Genomic DNA, 21,628 nt, shown 5'->3' with positions numbered 1-21,628 from the left:
CCTATGCCAGCAGGTGAGAGCTGGCAGGAGGATCCAGCAGCCGCAGGCCGCGTGCGCTGTCTCCAAGAGACCGCGGAGGAAGTCCTCTGCTTCCAGGAGAAACCTCAGCCCCAGCTGGACCTACTGATCCCAGGTCTACTACCGCCTCCAACTTTTCAGCTGGGATACCTGACAACCACCGCTTTCTCCTATAATCTGATGGTGGTTAACTACCAGCTGCCCTGGAAAATGGCGTCCGCTGCAGCAAGAAGTTCCCGATCGCCATCACCACCACTGGAGATTACTTGGCCACAGCCTTTATAGCCGGAGATCCTGAGTTCCCCTGCCCTGGCAGGAGGTTCTTGCAACCTGCAGAAAAATGTGGCTGCCACCATAGCCAGTGTGACCACCCGGTCACTACCGGAGTCCTCCACAGACAGCAATAATGTTAGGGATTAAAGGTGCCACATTGAATGTTTGAGCAATGGCATTTCAAAAAGATCTCCTAACTATACCCTCACTAGGATATTGATTACCATAAGAACAGTGTAGGGTGGTAAATTACCATTGTTGTTCAGATAGATTGTCTGGATTCTATTTATATTATACTGTCCTTCTAATTCTCATAGCCTGTCAGAACAAAAGTATTTAAGTATGTCCCACCCAGTTTTTAAGTGAATTAAAGGAATAAAGTTTTTTTGTTTTAGTTTTAGCGTCCTTGAAGTTTATAAGTTATATTCATTAGTGACATTCATTAGTGACATCATCAAGAGTAGTGTACAATATTTGCAGTAAATTACATAACTGCTCATTATCCAATAAATACACTTATTTTGCTAAAACAATGATTAATGGTAAAATGTCATAGGTACCAAATGTTTTTTAAGATAGTTTTGAACTGGCAGCTGCCGATTAGGTGGCTCATAGAGGGGGAGTCTGAGCAGGGGACCACCCTCTATGACATGCATATGCCTTTATAGGGCATACGGACAGATTTCTTGATTAGACAATACCTTCAAAAAACATATACTGTATAATATATAATTTATATAAATTTTTATTAATTTACAAACAGATATTATGCTCTTTGTATAAATATCAATAATATATTTTGGATTCTTAACGTTCTTATATAATAAACCAAACACTTCAGGTCATAAAACCATGCCTATTTATATACTGCTATAAAGCTAGATGCTGCCATGTATACAGTGTAATGCATACATGCATGCAGACCCTGAAGTACAGTGGATGTCAGTTTTAGTCCTTGTTCACTCCACTGTATGCTCTTCATGGCAAATCCACATGAAAAGGATCAAAATCAAACAGTACTAAGAACAAAAAAATGGGAGACCACTATGATTATATACCTAAGGACCTCAAGAAATTTGACTATACTCCTCTTTATTCTTTGCACCATCTATCTAGCCGTACTTGTATTTTCTTCTGTTCCTACAAGACAGTGACATACTGAACAACGGAACTCATCTTCCTATACAGTAGGTATTTAGGCAGTCACTCTAAACTATTTTCTTCTCAATGTAAATGTGAAGACAGCGCTTTCAAGATTTACCTCAATGCTTGATCAAGGGTCATTCCGGTGAAGACAAAAAATTTCAGATACTCTTCTGCAACCATCTTGCTAAACTCATTACTGAAAATTAAAAGGGAAAACAATTGGTCTTTAGGTCACATGGAAATGCACACAAAATATAGACCATGAGAGAAAAATTCTGATGAACTGTAAGGAATAGGAGTAACATGTGACATTGAATAATTAGGGGCATTTTAGACTGCATACTGCTTTATTAGTATTTGGGCCTGCTGTTACCTAAGGTAAGTTTATACTGTTTGTGTGTGTTTGAATTTTATAATCGAAGGGAGCATCAATGGGATATTGGATATCTACCTAATAGTCATTGTTAGGCCTCATTCAGACAACTGTAATTTCAGTCTGCATATGATCCGCATTTTTTGTGGATCGGATGCGGATCCATTTATTTCAATGGGTCCGCAAAAGATTTAGACAGCCCACAGTGTGCTGTCTGCATCTGTATGTCTGTTTCTCAGCCCTGCAAATAGAACATATCTTGCAGACAAGAATAGGCATTTGTAACATAACGCGGGATGTGCGTACCACAAAATCGGATGCAGTCATCTGCACAAAGCTTTTTATTTGTTTATGTACAGTAGTTTAAATAATGAAAAAAATATATATCATAGCATAGATGGACATGTAATGTACAGTGCTGGCCTGGGAATATAGACTGTTGTTTCCTACCAAGAATGTTTGTTGGAAGTCATGCAATCCGCAAGTCATTCGTAGGTTTAGCTACAGTGTTATTAAGTCAGTATTGTAGGTTTATTTGCTAGTGTCTCTAGAGATATTTAATAGCAGATATGCTATCAGGGGTTTAACTGTCAAGGGACAACAGACCACATCCCAAACTGTGGCGAGTGGGCGATGTACTACAAAAAACTAATAAGAACAAATTCGTCCACAAAGAGAAAGCAGATTTAGCTGCAGGAGGTTCCATTTTCTATGGAATCTGCACTGACCATTTTGGATGGTGTGAAGACAAAAATTGGGAAAAGGGATTATCCTGCCAATCACTGGCTGCAATGGTGAAATGTCCTTGTGGAGAGGGACCAGAAAGTACAGGAGACTAAGAGGGATTCTGATCAGGTTTTTTTTTTGTTAATTTTTAGTTAAACAACCTCTTTCATAGCACAGGTCACAAATATCTCTGATGGTACCCTGATTAAATGGGTTCTCCAGGAACGATTGTAAATGGCCACCAGCAGCCTGTCCTAGAAGGTGAGCAGGAGTGGTTGACTACACTATCAGAGCTGCCTAGGGGGGTGAGGGGCCTCACTACACACTACTCTCTAGCACTTGGTGAGTGTTCCTGTCAGGCTGCTCAGCCATGATGGCATATAGTAGATGGAATCACATAATTACATCACCCTCTAGGCAGCTCTTCAAGTGGAGGCAACCAGTCCTGCTCACATACTAGGACTGGTTGCTGGCAGCCATTTTAAATCATTCCTGGAGAACCCCTTTAAAAACGTTAGGCTTAGTTTGAAAAATGTTGACCATTTTTCCTTAGAAAACCTAATATTTTGAGGGCCTAAGTATGGCTATTGCTGTATATATAACTGTACAGCTATAACGCTATCACAAAGGTCGGTTCAATGTAAATTTTCCTTCTCATATGGAAACTTTTACTATTTTTATGACAAGGTTTTCGAATGAATGAAGACGATCTGAAAATGTGATGTCAAGAATGAAGCCAACAAAACCGTAGAAATGTGATGGTGACTTTTTGTTGAAGTACGACACTGATCGGAGATGAAGTCCTGAAGTTCACCACATGACAGATACTGGATAACAGGTCTTTGTTATATATAGTTCTTACAATACCCACACGTACTTCTTCCCCAGGTGCCTTGCCACATCAGCTTTCTTGAACCCATCCAGATTGTACAGCCTTTTTGCCAAACGTTTTGCAGCTTCTTGATCTGCCTTATGTCCATTGGATAAGGTATCTGTGCTTCCTAAAGCCAGCTGTTCAGTGCTGTCCATTTCCGAATCAAAATCTGAAGCCATATTGCCAAGAGGCGGTTCACTATGCATGAAACAAACAGGACAAAAGTGAACCAATATATCTTGCTAGGTATACTATAAAACAGCACAAGTAGTGGTGTCATGATCTGCGAAAGTATCTGACCAGCAGAAAGGCTTCTCAGCAGTGACACGGTTCTACCTACGCTCCATATCGATCAAGTCCTTTAATTCACCTAATCTCATACATTCTATAAGTATTAAGTGTACTATGACATGATTCAGGTTAAAAGTTGTGTGTTACATGTGAAAACTAATCATACTTCACCTGTTGTATTGAAAATTAATTTGACTAGGCATTTGACTGGTCATCATATATCTGACCCCTATTTTTTCCAACATAGTCAACTTTGTTAAAACGGTTATCCTGGAAGAGGTAATGATGACATCCTCAGGATAGGTCATCATTATAACATCAGCAGCGGTCCAAGTCCTGGCATTCCCACTGAACAGCTGTTTCAGGAAGCCACTGTGCTTACCGGAGTTCTGATGAGCAATTCAGGTTCCAGGCCGCTTTCCAAAGACAGCACCATACATCGTATAGTGGCAGTGATTGGTACTGCAGATCAGCCCCATTGACATGAATGGGGCTGAGCGGCAACTAGGCCATGTGACTGATGTACAGTGATGTCACTGGCCTAGGAAGAGGCTGCGGTGCTCTAACAGCTAATTGGCGGGGGTTCCTGGTGTCACACCTCCACAGATCTGATACTGATGATCTATGCTGAGGATAAGTCATAAATATCTTTTCCTGGATAATGGCACGCAGTAAATTATCTTGGTATCCATATCATAACTTACATTGTATATAGATATATATATATATATATATATATATATATATGTCAGTTTTGGTGACAACTCACATTACCCTCGGTTCTAACGCTGTCATTTCAAAGAAAGTATATCCAGGTTGTTTAAAGAGTTTCTACCATCAGAATTTCTGTTATGTAGCTGACTGACATTAGTGATATGCTAATGTCAGCACTACATAACAGTGTTTTTTTTACATTTTTACCTGCAGCCGTTCTGCTAAAATACACACTTTTACAATATGCTAATGAGCCTCTAGGGCAGGCATGGCCAACCTGCGGCTCTCCAGCTGTTGTAAAACTACAACTCCCACCATGCCCTGCTGTAGGCTGATAGCTGTAAGATGTTCGGGCATGCTGGGAGTTGTAGTTTTGCAACAGCTGGAGAGCCTCAGGTTGGCCATCCCTGCTCTAAGTGCTATGTGGGTGTAGATTCAGCATTTAGAGGCTTGAAAAACTAACCATGTATCCCGCCCAGGTCCTCCGTTCTGCCCGCCTCTCTTGATTAATGTCCAAGTTCCATGCATCGTTGATGAAATCCTGCGCTGTTCACTTCTGTATTCGGCGCAGTCGCAGTAAGTAAAGGCCGCACTCCTGGTGCCGGCTTCCTCACTGTGACGTAGTCGCACAGGTGCAGTGAGGAAGCCGACACAAGGAGCGCATCATTCACTCACTGCGCCTGCGCAGAATACAGAAGTGAACGGCGCAGGCGCAGGGATTTCATCAACGATGCATGGAACTTGGACATTAATCAAGAGGAGCGGGGCGGGCAGAACGGAGGACCTGGGCAGGATACATGGTTAGTTTTTCGAGCCTCTAGGTGCTGAATCTACGCCCACATACCACATAGAGGCTAATTAGCATATTTTAAAAGTGTGTACAAATGTAAAAAACACGCTTGTGTAGTGCTGACATTAGCACATCGCTAATGTCAGTCAGCTACATAACAGAAATTTGATGGTAGAAACCCTTTAAAGAGGTTGTAAGTGCAAGAGAGAACTTGTGAGTGTCCAATGTACATTTCATGAGGAAGTGTCGGAACAGGCGTTCCTTGTTTTCACATGTCGTATGCCCGCTATATTTAATGCCTCCAACTATGGAATACAATTTACTAAAAGGAAATTGGTGAATGCTGCATCATTATTTCATGTACACATTAGAGACTACAGGATAAATCTGTCAGATATTAGCAACGTTCTAATTTTGTTTTCTGAATGTTACAGATTATGAAAAAAATGAAAGCTTTTTTTTCGGTGATTAGTAATAAAATCCACCCTTGTTATTCTCATTTTCTAGTGAAGGGTAAGATCGCCTCTCCATTTCTCTCTAACACGGTATCCATGGTGTTTGCTCCTTCCAAAAATATGAAAAACATGTAGACATTGACCATATAATAGTGGGTGAATCTGTTCTCCAGGGGAGTAATCTGGTACAGTATGTCCAAGAGCCTGTATAATCCACATATCTAAGAAACTGATTTCAATACTGTATATGCAGCTGAAATCCTGGATTTCTAGTAATGAGCATACAGACTAAACAGGATTTTGTTTCATCTAAAGACCCATTTCCATGGCTGGAAATGAACTGATAACTGCCTATCATTGAGCAGAGGGGAGGGCTGCACTTACACTATATGGGAACGAGCACATAGTACTGCAATCCTTCATGCCCATACAGATTTGCTGTTTGTCAGCAGCATCCTATTTACACAGGGCAATGTGCTGCCAGCAATGACTTTATGTGCTGCATAAAAAATGCGATAATCTGACAAACAAGCTCTTGCTCTTTCATCATGTGATCAGCAGCACATTCACACAGGGCAATTATTGGGAACGAGCATTTGAATGAATACTCACCCCTGATAATTGCCCCAATCCTTGGTCTGTGCATAAGGGCTTTACGAGGCCGTCAAATTGGCAGTGGAAACATAACGACAATGCTCACTATTTTCAATGCTAACCTTGCTATGAAAGCATTACAACTGACTGAGAACATTATAAAAATCCAGGATTACAGAACACTTGTGAACGGATAGGTCATCAATATCTGATTGGGAGGGGTCCTACACCTGGCACCCCACCGATTAGCTGTCCTGCATGCGAGCGCTGCTTCCTCTTCATTACACTACACGTCGTTTCCCCTGTAACGGTGGCGTAGTATACTTGCAACTACTTGTTCCATTCAAAAACTGCACTTTTGAGATGACGAGCAGTGTAATGAAAGGAAGTAGCGCTCTCATGGAGTGCCTCATCTTCAAACAGCTGATTGGACCCCCGACGATCATATATTGATGACATGAGGACAGGTCATCATTACAAACAGGCTGTACAACTCTAGGTCTATAGTAAGATATTTAAAAAAAAAAAAAAAGTAAGCAAAAAAAATAAACATGGAAAAAAGTGTGTGTATTTGTGTGTGCATGTGAAGAGCTAAAACAGAAAACAAAGTGGGCACCATGCAAGAAAAATTATACAGCTGATTCAAATTTCATAAGCCACTTATTTTAATTATGGCATTATATTATCACTAAGAACATAAAAAAAAAAAAAAAAAAATGACAACACAAATGGCTTCAACACACTAAAAAAACAGACCTAGCATTTCCAGTAAATGTGTGTAGATGACTCTGGAGGTCAGCAATGCAGTGGTTAAGCAGAAATTTGCATAGGACTGAATGTTTGCAATATATTGAGTTTATTGCTAGTGTCTCCTTGTGGAAGCTGTTGGAGAAAATGTTTGACATTTTACAGCTAATTGCAAACTACCATTAAAATTGAATTTGTCAGCGAGGCCTTCCAGTTTCCATAGCAGCCACATTCTGCACTCAGGGCTTTACTGTTTTCATGCATTTACTGTAGGACTTTTAGGACAAATAAAACTGTTTTGTTTCAACTGAACTAGCAACTTTTTTTTTTTTAACTAAATGATAAAGACATAGGGGAAATTTATTAACTCATATATGCCGCTGGCATATTAAAGTTGAGGATTTTGTCACAGGGAATTTTTGCGGCAAAATCTGCGACTTTTCCCAGCTCACACCAGTTTTCCAGAGGGGCGAGAAAAGACTATGTGGCTTGGGCTGGGAAGTAGGTAGGCCGGCAGGCCCGCTCATTTACCATATTCCTTGACGTTTTTTGGGTGGAAAATGGCTTAAATCTAGCCAGTAAGGGAGCTGGTGTAGAGTTAGGCTGTTGCACGGCCTCCTGGATGAAATACCAATCTTATGTATAGGCCTGCACCTCCACATAAAGCCTCATTCACATCTCCTATTATTGTGTGCATTAAGGACAAGGATAGGACTGTTCTATTAGGGGTCAGCAGTTCTGCAAAATACGTAATGCACACAGCCGCATACCTCCCAACTTTTTGGACACGTATTGTTGATTATATGAAAGATTAATTTTTCCAGCATATCTATACACTTTAATGGCGCATAATAGCACATAAATTATCTACATATAGAAATTTCTAAAATCTATATTGCATCAAATAATAAATTAATATAAAAGGCAAGCTCTAATATAAAGATAGGATCCAGGCAAACACTTTCCGGATCAATGTTGTAAATCTAATAATGTAAATCTATACCTGAAATGAAAAAGAGGGACATTTAAGGTGCAAAGAGGGACAGAGGAACTTGGGTCAAAAAAAGGGACTGTCCCTCCAAAAGAAGGACACTTGGGAGGTCTGCAGACGGCAGCCGTATTTTTAGCGAATCTGTGTTTTGTGGAACACAAAATGCATACAGTCGTGTGCATGAGCCCTAAGGAAGCACCAGACTTAAGCCTCATTCACACGTCCGTGTTCCACAGATGTGCGCTGTACGTGTTCTCCATGGACAGCACACTTCCCCATTCATATTCATGTGTGTATTCAGACATCAGTATTTTAGCACAGTCCACAGGTCCGTGTTTATAGAACGGATGCATACTCTATTTTATCTGTGTTCACCGATCCATCATGCCCATTATAGTCTATGGGTCAGTGAAAGCCACGGATGGTATACGTGTTGCATCCAGGGCTGTGGAGTCGGAGTCGGAGGCAATTTTGTGTACCTGGAGTCAGAGTCGGTAAAAATGAACTGACTGACTCCTACTAAATTTAAATTGGAATAAAATTAAAAATAAAAGCAAGTTTAAATGTCCCAATTCCCAAAATGTTATAATTAATTACTTCTCTACTGTAAGAATAAAGGCCAATGCATGCAGTGCGTCACGTTACCGCAAAACAAACACGTTAAGTGACCGTGAAGAAGCATGCTTAACGCACAGTTAAGGAGCGGCAATACTTATACTTTCCATTGTGTTGAGTTCTGCTGTTACAGGGAACGCAACGCCCGTGGTTAACCTAGCCTCTCACTGATAACTGATTAAGTAAATCTGTTTTTTGCAGGACTAGAGACACTTGTATAAGTGAAGGGAATGGATAGCAATAGTTCAAGACTGAGGCCTAGTTCACACGAACGTTTTTTTTGCGGGTGTACGGGCCGTTTTTTTGTGTTCCGTATACGGTCCGTATACGGAACCATTCATTTCAATGGTTCCGCAAAAAAAACGGAATGTGTTCCGTATGCCTTCCGTTTCCGTTTTTCCGTTCCGTTGAAAGATAGAGCTTGTCCTATATTTGGCCGTAAATCACGGGTCGTGGCTCCATTCAAGTCAATGGATCCGCAAAAAAAACGGAACACATACGGAAATGCATCCGTATGTCTTCCGTTTCCGTTCCGTTTTTTCTGAACCATCTATTGAAAATGTTATGGCCAGCCCAATTTTTCCTATGTAATTACTGTAAACTGTACATGGCATACGGAAAAACGGAACGGAATCAACGGAACGGAAACGGAAACACAACGGAACTCAAAAACGGAACAACGGATCCGTGAAAAACGGACCGCAAAAAACTATAAAAGCCATACGTTCGTGTGAACTAGGCCTGAAGCTGTAAACCATTTGAAAAACTGCTGTCATTCAGCTAAGGCAAAAAAAAACTTGTAAACTCAGATTGTTAGCTTAAAGGGACACTGACAGGCCCAATAAGCATATTTAGGTGTATATATATCACAGTACAGGTCTTATAAAGTGCATTAAAATCATCTAAGTATCCCCCCTGTCCACCTTATAAATACAGAAAACTGAAGTTTTAAAACCTGCTTGAAACGTCTTCAATCTGCCCGCCGCCCCCAACTGCCATTTTGAAGCGCCACCCAGCTCATCAATATTCACTTCGCTGGGCGGCTTCTACTGTCCCCGACGTCACAAGATCCGGCGCATGCCCAATACAATCCTATGGGCATTGGATGAGACGGAGGCCGATGCTTATTGGGCCTGTCAGTGTCCCTTTAAACTTTAAACATGACTATGGGATTGTACTAGGGAAATCATGTTTTACAATAAATGCCCCTTCCTGGATCCTCCCACTGCCCGATCTTCAGCAGAAGATCAGCACACAAAGGAGAAGGCAGCGGCAGCAGCACCATTTTTGAACTGGTAAAGTTCCTGTTCCTGATGTTTATGCCTGCTGCTACTATCCAGCCACTTGATGAAAATAAACATTGTGTTTGTCTTTTGCTTAAACTGTTCAATACAGTAGACTGCTGGCTTCCTAGCCAGTGGTTCTGTGGTAATGACATGTATGTTGCCTTTCTTTCCTTTGAGGAATGTATAAAATACATTTGCATATTAAATACAGAGGAGTAGGGGAGTCGGAGTCGGAAGTACCAAAAACTGAGCTCATCAGAGTATTTATCTACTGACTCCACAGCCCTGGTTGCATCCATGTTTTACGGATCATTAGGAAGGGATGCTTTGAAAATGATTTTTTAGCTGTACAGGGTCAGTGAAACACGGATGCAACACAGACAGCAAAAAAACTGATACACGGACCACACACGGATCCTTGACGGACAACTTCGCGGATGCAAATTGCAGAGATGTTACAAGGTGTTTTTTTGCTGCATGGTTTATACAGGCGCTGTGGCCCAGCTGCAACCAGCCGTATCAATACCTCCTAACCTCAAAAAGCATTCTAGTGCTAACAAAGTAAAACAGCAAACACTGTTATAGCAATATGCAGAGAAGTCATTTCACAGGAAGCAATCGATACAAAAAGTTATTCAAGAAATAGAAAAATAAGAAAAAAAAGCATAAATTACCAATCAGATCTGTACCTTCTCATTATCGCTTGCTCAACATAGTGAAAACCTGATATGACCTGAATGCATTACTAATATATAAACTCTGATTAAAGCGCATAAAACAAGATTGTTACAAGCACTTGTCAGGGTCAATGTTTCTTTAGATAAAGTAATTACAATCAATCGTGCCATATTAATTAACATTTTAGTTGCTGGATTGTATGATGAGAATGATATAGGATAGAGTCAAATGGGGCAGCACTGGTGTGGTGCCGATGTAGAAGGTCGCTGCAGTTTTCTAATAAAAGGGTTTTTCCAGCTTCATGATATGGAGGACCTATCCTCAGGACAGGACATCAATAACAGATGGGTGGTGGTTCAACTCCAGCACCCCCACCAACCGTTTGAAGAGGTCATGGTTCTCCTGCGAGCACTGTGTCCTCTTCAGTGTTACCTGCAGACCAGCTACTTTGTAGTGGCGGTGTAGTGTAATTACAGCTTCTTCTCCCATTCAAGTAAATGGGACGAACAATTACACGGCACCGCCACTACCAAGCAGAGTATGCAGGGCTTGCACGAGGCAATTGGAACACCACCAATATCATTCTGATACCCTATCCTGAGAATAGGTCATCAATATCATGAAGCCAGAAAACCCCTTTAAATATTAGGTTCATGCTTCAGTTTACTGTTTCACCTGCAGAATCAAGAGGCCAAATGTAATGGCAGAATTGATCACCCTTGTAATGTCTAACCTAAAAACTGCAGCGATGATTTTTGGTTGTAATAAGGCCACATCAGTGCCGCCCTATTGTGCCTTACTCATTGCGCGCTAGTATAGCAACATATCCCACCAGGTAGATGTTTTTAACATCTAAAACCCTTTTTCACATAACGCATCAGAAAACAGTTTTCAGGACATTCTGCAATATTGTAAACTGCAGCAAGCTTCATCTGTGACTGCACTCTTACCTAAACCACTCTAGGGGTATTTTATATAGGAGGTATCCTATTAAATACCAACACATAGCCATTTTGACTCTGCCAGAGCAGAAGCCCCTCTTTCTTTGGGGCTCTGGCTAATAGAGGGGATCTCCTTACATGACATACATATTTTAATAGGACAAATGGACAAGGCTTGTCTTAATAAGACAAGTGGCTTTAGGGAATGCTCACACATAGTGGTTAACCCCTTAAGGACCGGGCTCATTTTCACCTTAAGGACCAGGCCATTTTTTGCAAATCTGACCAGTGTCACTTTATGCATTAATAACTCTGGGATGCTTTTACCTATCATACTGATTCCGAGAATGTTTTTTCGTGACATATTCTACTTTATGTTAGTAGTAAATTTTCGCCGATACTTACCTCATTTCTTTGTGAAAAATGCAAAAATGTCATGAAAAATGCAAAAATTTCGCATTTTTCTAACTTTGAAACTCTCTGCTTGTAAGAAAAATGAACATGCCAAATAAATTATATATTGATTTGTATATCCAATATGTCTACTTTATGTTGGCATCATAAAGTTGACATGTTTTTACTTTTTCAAGAAGTTAGAGGGCTTCAAAGTTGAGCAGCAATTTTCCAATTTTTCATGAAAATTTCTAAATCTGATTTTTTCAGGGACCAGTTCAGTTTTGAAGTAAATTGGAGGGTCTTTATGTTAGAAATCCCCCATTAATTACCCCATTATGAAAACTGCACTCCTCAAAGTATTCAAAATTACATCCAGAAAGCTTGTTAACCCTTTAAGTGTTTCACAGGAATAGCTGCAAAGTGGAAGAGAGAATTCAAAATCTCCTTTTTTTACACTAACATGTTCTTGTAGCCTGTTTTATTTTATTTTTACAAGCGTTAAAAGGAGAAAAAGCGCCACAAAATTCATAGCCCAATTTTTCCCTGAGTCAGAAAATACCTCATATGTGGATGTAGAGTGATCTGCGGGTGAACTACACGGATCAGAAGAGGAGTGCCATTGGGATTTTGGACAGAGAATTTAGCTAAAATGTTTTTTTGGGGGCATGTCACATTTAGGAAGCCCCCAAGGTGCCAGAACAGCAAGAAACCCATGCATGGCACACCATTTAGGAACTAGACCCCTCAAGGTAAAAACAAGGGGTCTAAGTTTCCTAAATGGTGTGCCATGTGGGGGTTTATTGCTGGTCTGGCACCATGGGGGCCTAAATGTGAAATGCCCCCCCCCCCTCCAAAAAAATTTGGGATAAATTAAAATGGGGGAAGGGGATTATAAATTTAGTACTCCATGAAAGTGTGGTACTCCCTGAAGCAACCGTTAATGCAGAGACCCGGATGATCGGGGCACGTGTCACACTGAGTGGTGGTGTCCTTCCGTATCCCCCTCCTGTTACACACTCTGCACTTTTTTTGGGACCATCCCTTCTTTCCAGTATGGGGGACCACACCTGGAAAGTGTTGGCCAGAGACGATTCAGGGACGCCTACAGTTCCCGAGGAACTGCGGCCTGCTCTTTTCTCGGTCAGAAAAGATCAGGGCCTTGAGGACTGCCTCATAGAACTGGAGGAATGTCCCTGTGTTACCAGCGCTTCGGTACAGCACAAAAGAGTTGTACAAGGCAACCTGCACCAAGTAGACCACAACTTTTTTGTACCATGCCCAGGTTTTGCACATGGCTTTATATGGCTTGAGGACTTCATCAGAGAGATCAACACCTCCCATATACCGATTTTAGTGCATGATACAATCCGGCTTAAGGATCAGTGCCGCTGTACCTCGCACAGGGACAGCGGTGATACCGTTACTGTGAATTGTGGACAGTACAAGGACATCCCTCTTGTCCTTATATCTGACCAGCAACAGGTTTCCACTGGTAAGGGCACGGGTCTCACCCCTGGGGATAGGTAGGGAGGCCTTGTTAACTTTTCCACACGGTCCCACAAGCGGACGTGGCTCTGGCAGTGAGGGACTGGAACAAGGGGATACTAGTATAAAAGTTATCCAAGTACAGGTGGTAACCCTTATCTAGCAGTTGGTGCATAAGGTCCCACACAAGTTTCCCGCTAACACCCAGAGTAGGGGGACATTCTGGGGGTTCAATACGGGAATCTCGCCCCTTGTACACACAAAACTTGTAAGTGTACCCTGAGGTACTCTCACAAAGTTTGTAAGCAATGAGAGACTCGTCAACAGCGACTTCCCTTCCAGGTACATAGGACTCCAAAAATTTGGCCCCAAAGTGATCGATGACAGGCCTGATAGGCAGGATCACCTCAGGGGGGACATGCTGCATTATCTGCATAATGCAGGCATTTCCAAATGGCCTCAAAACGGCAATGTGTCATGGCCATACAGTAAAGTGGGGTCTGGTAGAGGACGTCCCTACTCCAGTACTGCCTGACACAGTTTTTTTTTTACTAGGCCCATGTGCAGCACGAGGCCCCAAAACGTCCTTATCTCGGCTGCACTGACCAGAGTCCAGCCACCGGACCTGGCTAAAAAGGAGCCTGGGTGTTAAGCAATAAACTGTTGGGCGAACAAGTTTGTTTGCTCCACCATTAAATTCACAAAGTGGTCACTGAAAAAAAAAAATGCCATATTCAGTAAAGCACACTGTGCGAATCTGGATTCCTGGTTGGCCAACAAAGTCAGGAATCATGGGATTAAAATCCTCTGGGGTACTCCAGGCAAGTTTACCGGTAGGGGGCTCAGGTGGACTTGCCTGGTGGGCCGGAAAACTAGTACGAGCACCAGGGCTGCTCATATTAGTGTGGGCCACAGGGTCCCTGGCCCTGGCATGGGGGCTCCTGGCTACACCGCCTTGGGGGCTCATCATCATCACCAGATGATGAGAACGAGGATAACAACAGGAAAGTGGGGTCATCCTCGTCTTCACTGGGGCTCTCGGAGTCGGAGAGCAGCTGGGCGTATGCCTCCTCAGTCGAGAACATCCGGTGGGCCATTTTCTAACGCTAAAGGGGAATGTGTGTGTGTGTGTAAAACTTTATTTAGTGTGCGTGTGTGTGTGGGGGGATGGTGTGTTTTAATGTATACCCTGGGGTGGGCGATGCGCTAAACAGTGGTTGGACGCTCTTTTACGGCTAAGAGTGTCGGCTACAGTCAGTACACCTACAAAAAATAAAATAAAGGGCTTGCACCCCAAAAAATTTGTGTGGGGGGGGGGGGGGGCAAGCTGCAGCACACCCTCAGATCCGGGAGCTGCACACAAAAAAAACACTTTATGGTGGCTCAGGGGCCACGGATGGCGGCAGAACGCGTGGGAGGCAGAGGGACCGACATGGGGATCCTCTCTCCTTGCTCACAAGGAAGTCTGACAGCGGGGAGAGCGGCGCTCCGTTCACCCGTCCGTCCAGCCAATCATCGGGTCTCCAGAGACCCGGAAACGCTGCAAACCGCAGGTCTGAATTGACCTGCGGTTTGCAGCGATCGCCAATATGGGGGGGGGGGGGGGCAGGCCCCCCCACGGCTATGTCACAGGGTGCCTGCTGAATAATTTCAGCAAGCACCCCGTTCCGATCACTACTCGCTGCACGGCAGTGATCGGAAAGGAGGCTATGGTTTAGTTAAAAATGCATCAAAACCACACTGAAAAAAAACCATGATGCACAACATAAAGATAAGGCTACTTTCACGCCAGCGTTTTTGCGGGATCCATCATGGATCAGCAAGAACGCTTTCGTCATGATAATACAACCTTCTGCATCCGTTATGAACGTTTCCGGTTGTATTATGTCTATAGCCATAAAGGATCAATGGGGGACGGATCCGTTTTCTATTGTGATCCATCTTGCTCCGAGCAACATTGCGGACAGAAAAACGCTGCTTGCATCGCTATTCTGTCCACGATAGGGATGCAACCAAACTTAACGGAATGCATTCTGGTGCATTCTGTTTCCTCCAGTTTTATCCCCATTAACTGTGAATGGGTACAAAACGGAAGCATTTCACCCTGCTATTGACGGATCTCAATAGCGGAAAAAGAAAGCGCAGATGTGAAAGTAGTCTAAAACACATATTTAAAGGGATTCTCTGGGAATGGTTAAAAATGGCTGCCAGCAACCTGTCCTGCAATGTGAGCAGCACTTGTTGCCATCACTTGCAGAGTTGCCTATGGGGGTGAGGGGTGAAACCTCACTAGACACTACACTGCTCTACAACAGATGGCAATAATGTGATCCTATGATATGTCATCATGACTGAGCAGCCTAACAGGAAAATTCACAAATATGTAGTATATGTACGTGTCAGAGTGTAATGTGTAGTGTAGTCTTGGTTCGCCAAATTTTTCAAAAGGATTCACTTCGATCCGAATATATTTGCGGCAAAACGAGTTATAAAAAACTGCTATTTCCAGACTGCAGAGAGCCTTTATAGGGATGTAGAACACTGTGCCTTGCAGTAACATGCATAGGGAGTCTGCTGTGGTAGTGAAATAATACTGAGAGTCCGTATGACATGTAGATGACAGGCGTCGCTCTTAGAATCACAGCATACTTCACTTATTTGGGCAGTCGTGGGGCCAAAACAAACAAAATAACTCAAGTATGAACTCAGCCTTACAGGTCTATGTTAGCATCAAGAACAAGCGCACTCCATTTACACCGTCGTCAGCTGATTCCACATAGATATCTACAGAACCTGTTCTATTAAAAGTGAATACAAGTAGAGTGAAAGGGATGTCAACACAAACTTACTGCTTACTCCCTCTCCATTCTGTCGGGGGGACAGAGTGGAGAGGGTGTCAGCATAAAGTTTGTGTTTTGCACTTCCTCTGATCCATCAGAACAATAACACAAAAAAACGGATCCTGTCTGTGGAGCATCCGCCTTCACTTGGTCAGCATTTGCTCAGTAATCCATCAGTATTGGCCCAGTCATGAAGTGGGGAGGGTGGTAACAGCATGAGAAGTCGACAGAGTGGCCCTATGACATAGTGATGAGGGGGAAGCAGCATGAGGGGACCACAGAGTGGCACAATGACAGAGTCTGGAGGTGGCGGATGCAGAAGAAGCATTAGGAGAAGGCCACAGAGTGGCACAATGACAGAGTCTGGAGGTGGCGGATGCAGAAGAAGCATTAGGAGAAGGCCACCGAGTGGCACAATGACAGAGTCTGGAGGTGGCGGCAGTATGAGGAGGCCACCGATTGGCACAATTACAGAGTCTGGAGGTGGCGGATGCAGCAGCAGCATCATAAGAAGGCCACCAAGTGGCACAATGACAGAGTCTGGAGGTGGCGACAGCATCAGGAGGTTGTCACTGTTTTCATGTACTTTTTGCATATTTGTTGTTTCAAAATATACCGAATTTTTCGCTCTATAAGACGCACCTAGGTTTTTGGGGAGGAAAATAAGAAAAAAAATAGTTTTAACCAAAAGGTGTGCTGTGTGTTTGGTGGGTTTGGAACTAATGGTGGTCTGTGGATGGCACTATTACTGGGGATCTGTGGATGGCGGACACTGTTATGGGGGGATCTGTGGATGACGGACACTGTTATGGCGGGATCTGTGGATGACGGACACTGTTATGGCGGGATCTGTGGATGACTGACACTGTTATGGGGGGATCTGTGGATGACGGACACTGTTATGGGGGGATCTGTGGATGACGGACACTGTTATGGGGGGGATCTGTGGATGACGGACACTGTTATGGGGGATCTGTGGATGACGGACACTGTTATGGGGAGGATCTGTGATGGACACTGTTATGGGGGGATCTGTGGCTTGCACTGTTACACGGGGATCTGTGGCTGGCACTGTTACAGGGGGGGGGTCTGTGGATAGCACTGTTAGAGGGGGGGGGGGATCTGTGGATGGCACTGTTATATATGTGCCATCCACAGACACCCCCAACCCATAACAGTGCCATCCACAGACCCCCCCAGCCCATAACAGTGCCATCCACAGACGCCCCCCAGCCCACAACTGTGCCATCCACAGATGTCCCCCATAAAAATGTTATCCACAGATTCCCCCCCGCCGCTCCAGTATACAAATATAAGATGTCTTATTCAATTAATAGTTAATAAACATGCCCCCCCCCAACTCCTAATAGTACCTTACATCCTAACCGCTTCAGTACAATGGAAGCAGGCAGGCCGGTGCGTAACTCACTGACGTCACTTTCCTGCGCCGCCTGCTTTATTCATAAAGTAGGCGGCGCAGGCACGTGACATCAGGGAGTTACGCTGCCGCCCGGCCTGCCTGCCTGCATTCTACTGAAGCAGTTAGGATGTAAGGTAATAATAGGAGTGAGGGGGCATGTTTAATAACTATTAATTGAATAAGACATTTTATATTAGTATACCGGAGCGGCGGGGCGGGGCTAAAGTACAGTGACTGCACCGCCCCGCCGCTATTGCCGGTCCCCAGCTCCTCCTCCCAGTCCCTCCCCGAGTCCCCGCTCGTTCGTACATCACAGCTTGCGATGTAAAACTGTCAGCATTCGCCCCATAAGACGCAGGGGCATTTTCCCCCCATTTTGGGAGGGAGAAAAAGTGCGTCTTATGGGGCGAAAAATTCGGTATATATTTTCCTCACACTTTCAGATTTTACACGACGTCATTTGGTCCATACAGCAAAAAGAATTTTTCAGTCACCCATCATTTTTACCGAAAAAAAACTATTTGAAAGATAAAATTTCACCACAACATTATTCGGTTCATACAGCAAAAGGAGTTTTGAAGTCACCCATCAATTTCACTTAAAAAACTATTTTAATATAAAATAGCCTGGCTATCAAGTGGGCACTCGAGTCTCTCCGCTATTATTTGTTGGGGAGAACATTCTGCCTGGTACCGACCACTCCCCTCCCAAGTGGATGAGCCAGGCCAAAGAGAGAAATGCTTGAGTCACCAGGTGGTTCCTGTCCTTACAAAACTTTAAGTTCTTCGTAGAACACAGGGCAGGCCGCTTGCAGGGTAATGCGGATGCCCTGTCCCGAGTATACTGTATAGCATGTGTTCACCCCCTCAGGGCTTAACAATGGGGTAGGTACAGTTGTATTCAAAATAATAGCAGTCAGACATTACTAACCCGATCAATCACTGTTTTTGGTAGAAATTATATTTCTACATGGCAAATAATTTACTATACATAAATTACGTATAGTAGAGCAATAGAAATCCAATAGACCAAACAGTCATGACATGCATGCTGCTGATTCTCTGTAATTCAATCACTTATTGAAAGGAGCATGTTCAAAATAATAGCAGTGTGGAGTTCAATGAGTGAGGTCATTCATTCTTTGAAAAACAGGTGCCAATTATTGCCCTTATTTAAGGAAGGAAGGCAGCAAATATTGTACATGGTGGTTACAGTGCATTTCTCTCTGAAATTCTAAGAAAAATAGGTTGTTCCAGAAGAAAGCAAAAAAAATAAAAAAAAAATTACCATTCAAATGGATAGAAGAATAGCCAAAATGGCAAGGACTCAGCCAACAATCAGCTTCAGGAAGTTCAAAGCAGGTCTAAAGTTACCTGTGAGTACTGTTACAATTAGAAGACACCTATGTGTAGCCAAGCTATCTGCAAGAAGCCCTTGCAAAGTCCCACTGTTGAAACAAAGACATGTGCTGTAGAGGTTACAATTTGCCAAAGAGCACATTGACTGGCCTAAAGAGACATTTTGTGGACTGATGAAAGTAAGATTGTTCTTTTTAGGTCTAGTGGCCAGAGACAGTTTGTAAGACAACCACCAAACACTGAATTCAAGCCACAGTACACTGTGAAGACAGTGAAGCATGGTGGCCCAAGCATCATGATATGGGGATGTTTCTCATACTACGGTGTTGGGCCTATTTATCGCATACCAGGAATCATGGATTAGTTTGAATACATCAAAATACTTGAAGAGGCCATGCTGCCTTACGCTGAAGAGGAAATGCCCTTGAAATGGGTGTCCCAACAAGACTACCCCAAACACACTAGTAAACGTGCAACATCTTGGTTCCAGACCAATAAGATTGACGTTATGGAGTGAACAGCCCATTCCCCGGATCTTATTCCAATAGAAAACTTGTGGGGTGACATCAAAAATGCAGTTCCTGAGGCAAAACCTTTGTTTGTAAAGAAGAATAAAAAAAAACACAGCAATTTTTTTTTAACAGTCTAATATTCACTTTTTTTCAATTTTATTTAGAGGAACACAAATTTTATATATTTTTCTTCATGTTTTGATTTGGAATATAATGTGTAGTGTTTCCAATGCATTTGTGTGTATGGAAACAAACACACTGCTATTATTTTGAACACAACTGTATATAAGAAGGTATAAGGAATCATCGTGGATAATAGGTACGTGTCACCGAGGTTCCTGGCCTCTGTGGAGTAAGAGCCGGTTTTTATGTGTGAGCAGCAGTTGCTGTTTGACACCTTGATACTTAGTATGGCTGTAATAGCTGATCAGGGACGGCTCTTACTGGGAGTAGTCAAAGTGCTGGGTGTGTGACTACTCCCCATGTTCCAAGCCAGGTTTTGCCAGGCATAAAAACCAGCCAGCACTGCCAGGTGGAGAGGATTACCTCCGTCTGACAGTGGAGCTCAGGAGGTCTGTGTGATGTGATCTGAGGGCTGTGTTGGGATCCGCGGCTTGAGCCAGACTGGAGGGCTCAGACCCCTGTGAGGGCAAACAGGCCACCTAACGCCTGCCTGTGGACTTGACAAGACAGAACTTCCAACAGGGTGTGAAGTAACACACAGGAGAAAAGGTGACTGTTTTGTATATGAACTTTTCATGTATGTGAACGATCACCAAGCAACTTGCGGCTTTGTTTTGCTTTCACGAGTGAATAAACACTGATGTTTTGAACTTGTACTTTGCCTCTGTGCTGCACCCGCTAATCCTAACTACCAGAGCGAATCCCCACACTGCATAAAAACTCAGAGAGAAAGGTTTATAACTGCACATTGCATAATTATCGGGTTTGACGAGCTAAACTCCAGAATAAAAATCTGTAGCCCCCAATTCACTGCCTGACCATTTTAAAATTTGCTTGCTGCCAAACTGGGATTTCACAAGCCAGAGGCCTATGTCATCCAGAGCTATTTTTGCTGTTCTGCGTATGTGCCTGGGTTTATTAGACAGCGTGTACGTCTGGGTGAGTGGGTGTTTGTAAAGGAATCCACACACTCATCCCAGCTGTGTCAGGATAAGGAGGCTGTGTGTCACATGAGGGAGTTAAGGGCTCTGACATATGCTGAGTAATGTTTCCAGCGGCTGCTATTTACATGACAATTGTACAGCTGTCACGGAGAATGTCCCCTCGCCTCCCTGCCATGTGCAGCTTCCATGTGAAATAAGTACCTTTATTGTGTACACAACCCCTTCTGACGCTGTGCAACATTTTCATGGCACAGACTGTACAGACGCTTGGGCTCTCTTCCCACTACCGTTGTGGCTTCCATATAACAGGGGCCATGGCCCATGTCCATCTACTGGATCCATCACACCCGCTTGTGATAAATATCATTTACTTATACCGGGGTCTGCCAGAATATGACGTGGTTTCCATCATACTGTAATGTGTGTGAGAGGAGTCCGGTATGAGTGATCGCATTAACAATCACTCGTTCACCAAACTCATTAAACAGTGATAATGAAACGAGCGCGGACTGACTTAAAACAGTCAATTATGGCCAGAGAATCTGCATCGCATTCGGGTTTTTAGATACAGTTTTTGAAGTCAAAACCAGGATTGGATTCAGAATCATCTGAACTTTATACTTACTCTACCTGTATCATCCACATCTGATTTGGGCTTCAATAACTGCATAAAAACACTAAACCTGTGTCCGTAATCCAAGGGTGCATGTAAATGGCAGTGTAGCCTATGTAGATTTTCTACTTGGATTTTCGCGTGGTCTTTGCTGCATTTCCACACCGAATTCGCACCAATATCCAAATGTGTTACTTGAGGATTTAATCAAGGATTTTGATGGAGATATGCCCCAAATATCACCCTTTGCGTTGAAAAGGGAGAAACTGCCACTAACAACCAACCGCATTGTCAGGCCGTACCTTTAGGGTATATGCACATGGTGAGCATAAGATGTGGATTTTCCATATAGATTTTCGAAAATA

The 21,628-nt window shown here is 43.2% G+C and overlaps 1 protein-coding gene across 1 annotated transcript in view; it reads right to left on the bottom strand.

The window, feature by feature from the left end:
- The window catches only part of PSD (pleckstrin and Sec7 domain containing), a 245,691-nt gene that overhangs the window by 208,207 nt on the left and 15,856 nt on the right, over window positions 1-21,628 (bottom strand). The window contains exons 5-6 of the mRNA XM_044299275.1: window positions 3,414-3,608; window positions 1,553-1,633 (exon numbers count right to left, since the gene is read on the bottom strand). Coding sequence (XP_044155210.1) covers window positions 1,553-1,633; window positions 3,414-3,608 — 276 coding nt within the window. The remainder of the gene's footprint in view (window positions 1-1,552; window positions 1,634-3,413; window positions 3,609-21,628) is intronic.

Source organism: Bufo gargarizans, chromosome 6, assembly GCF_014858855.1.
Source record: "Bufo gargarizans isolate SCDJY-AF-19 chromosome 6, ASM1485885v1, whole genome shotgun sequence".
Lineage (NCBI taxonomy): Eukaryota > Metazoa > Chordata > Amphibia > Anura > Bufonidae > Bufo > Bufo gargarizans.
Note: the sequence above shows the minus strand (reverse complement) of the source record. Positions and strands in the feature narration are given on the sequence as shown.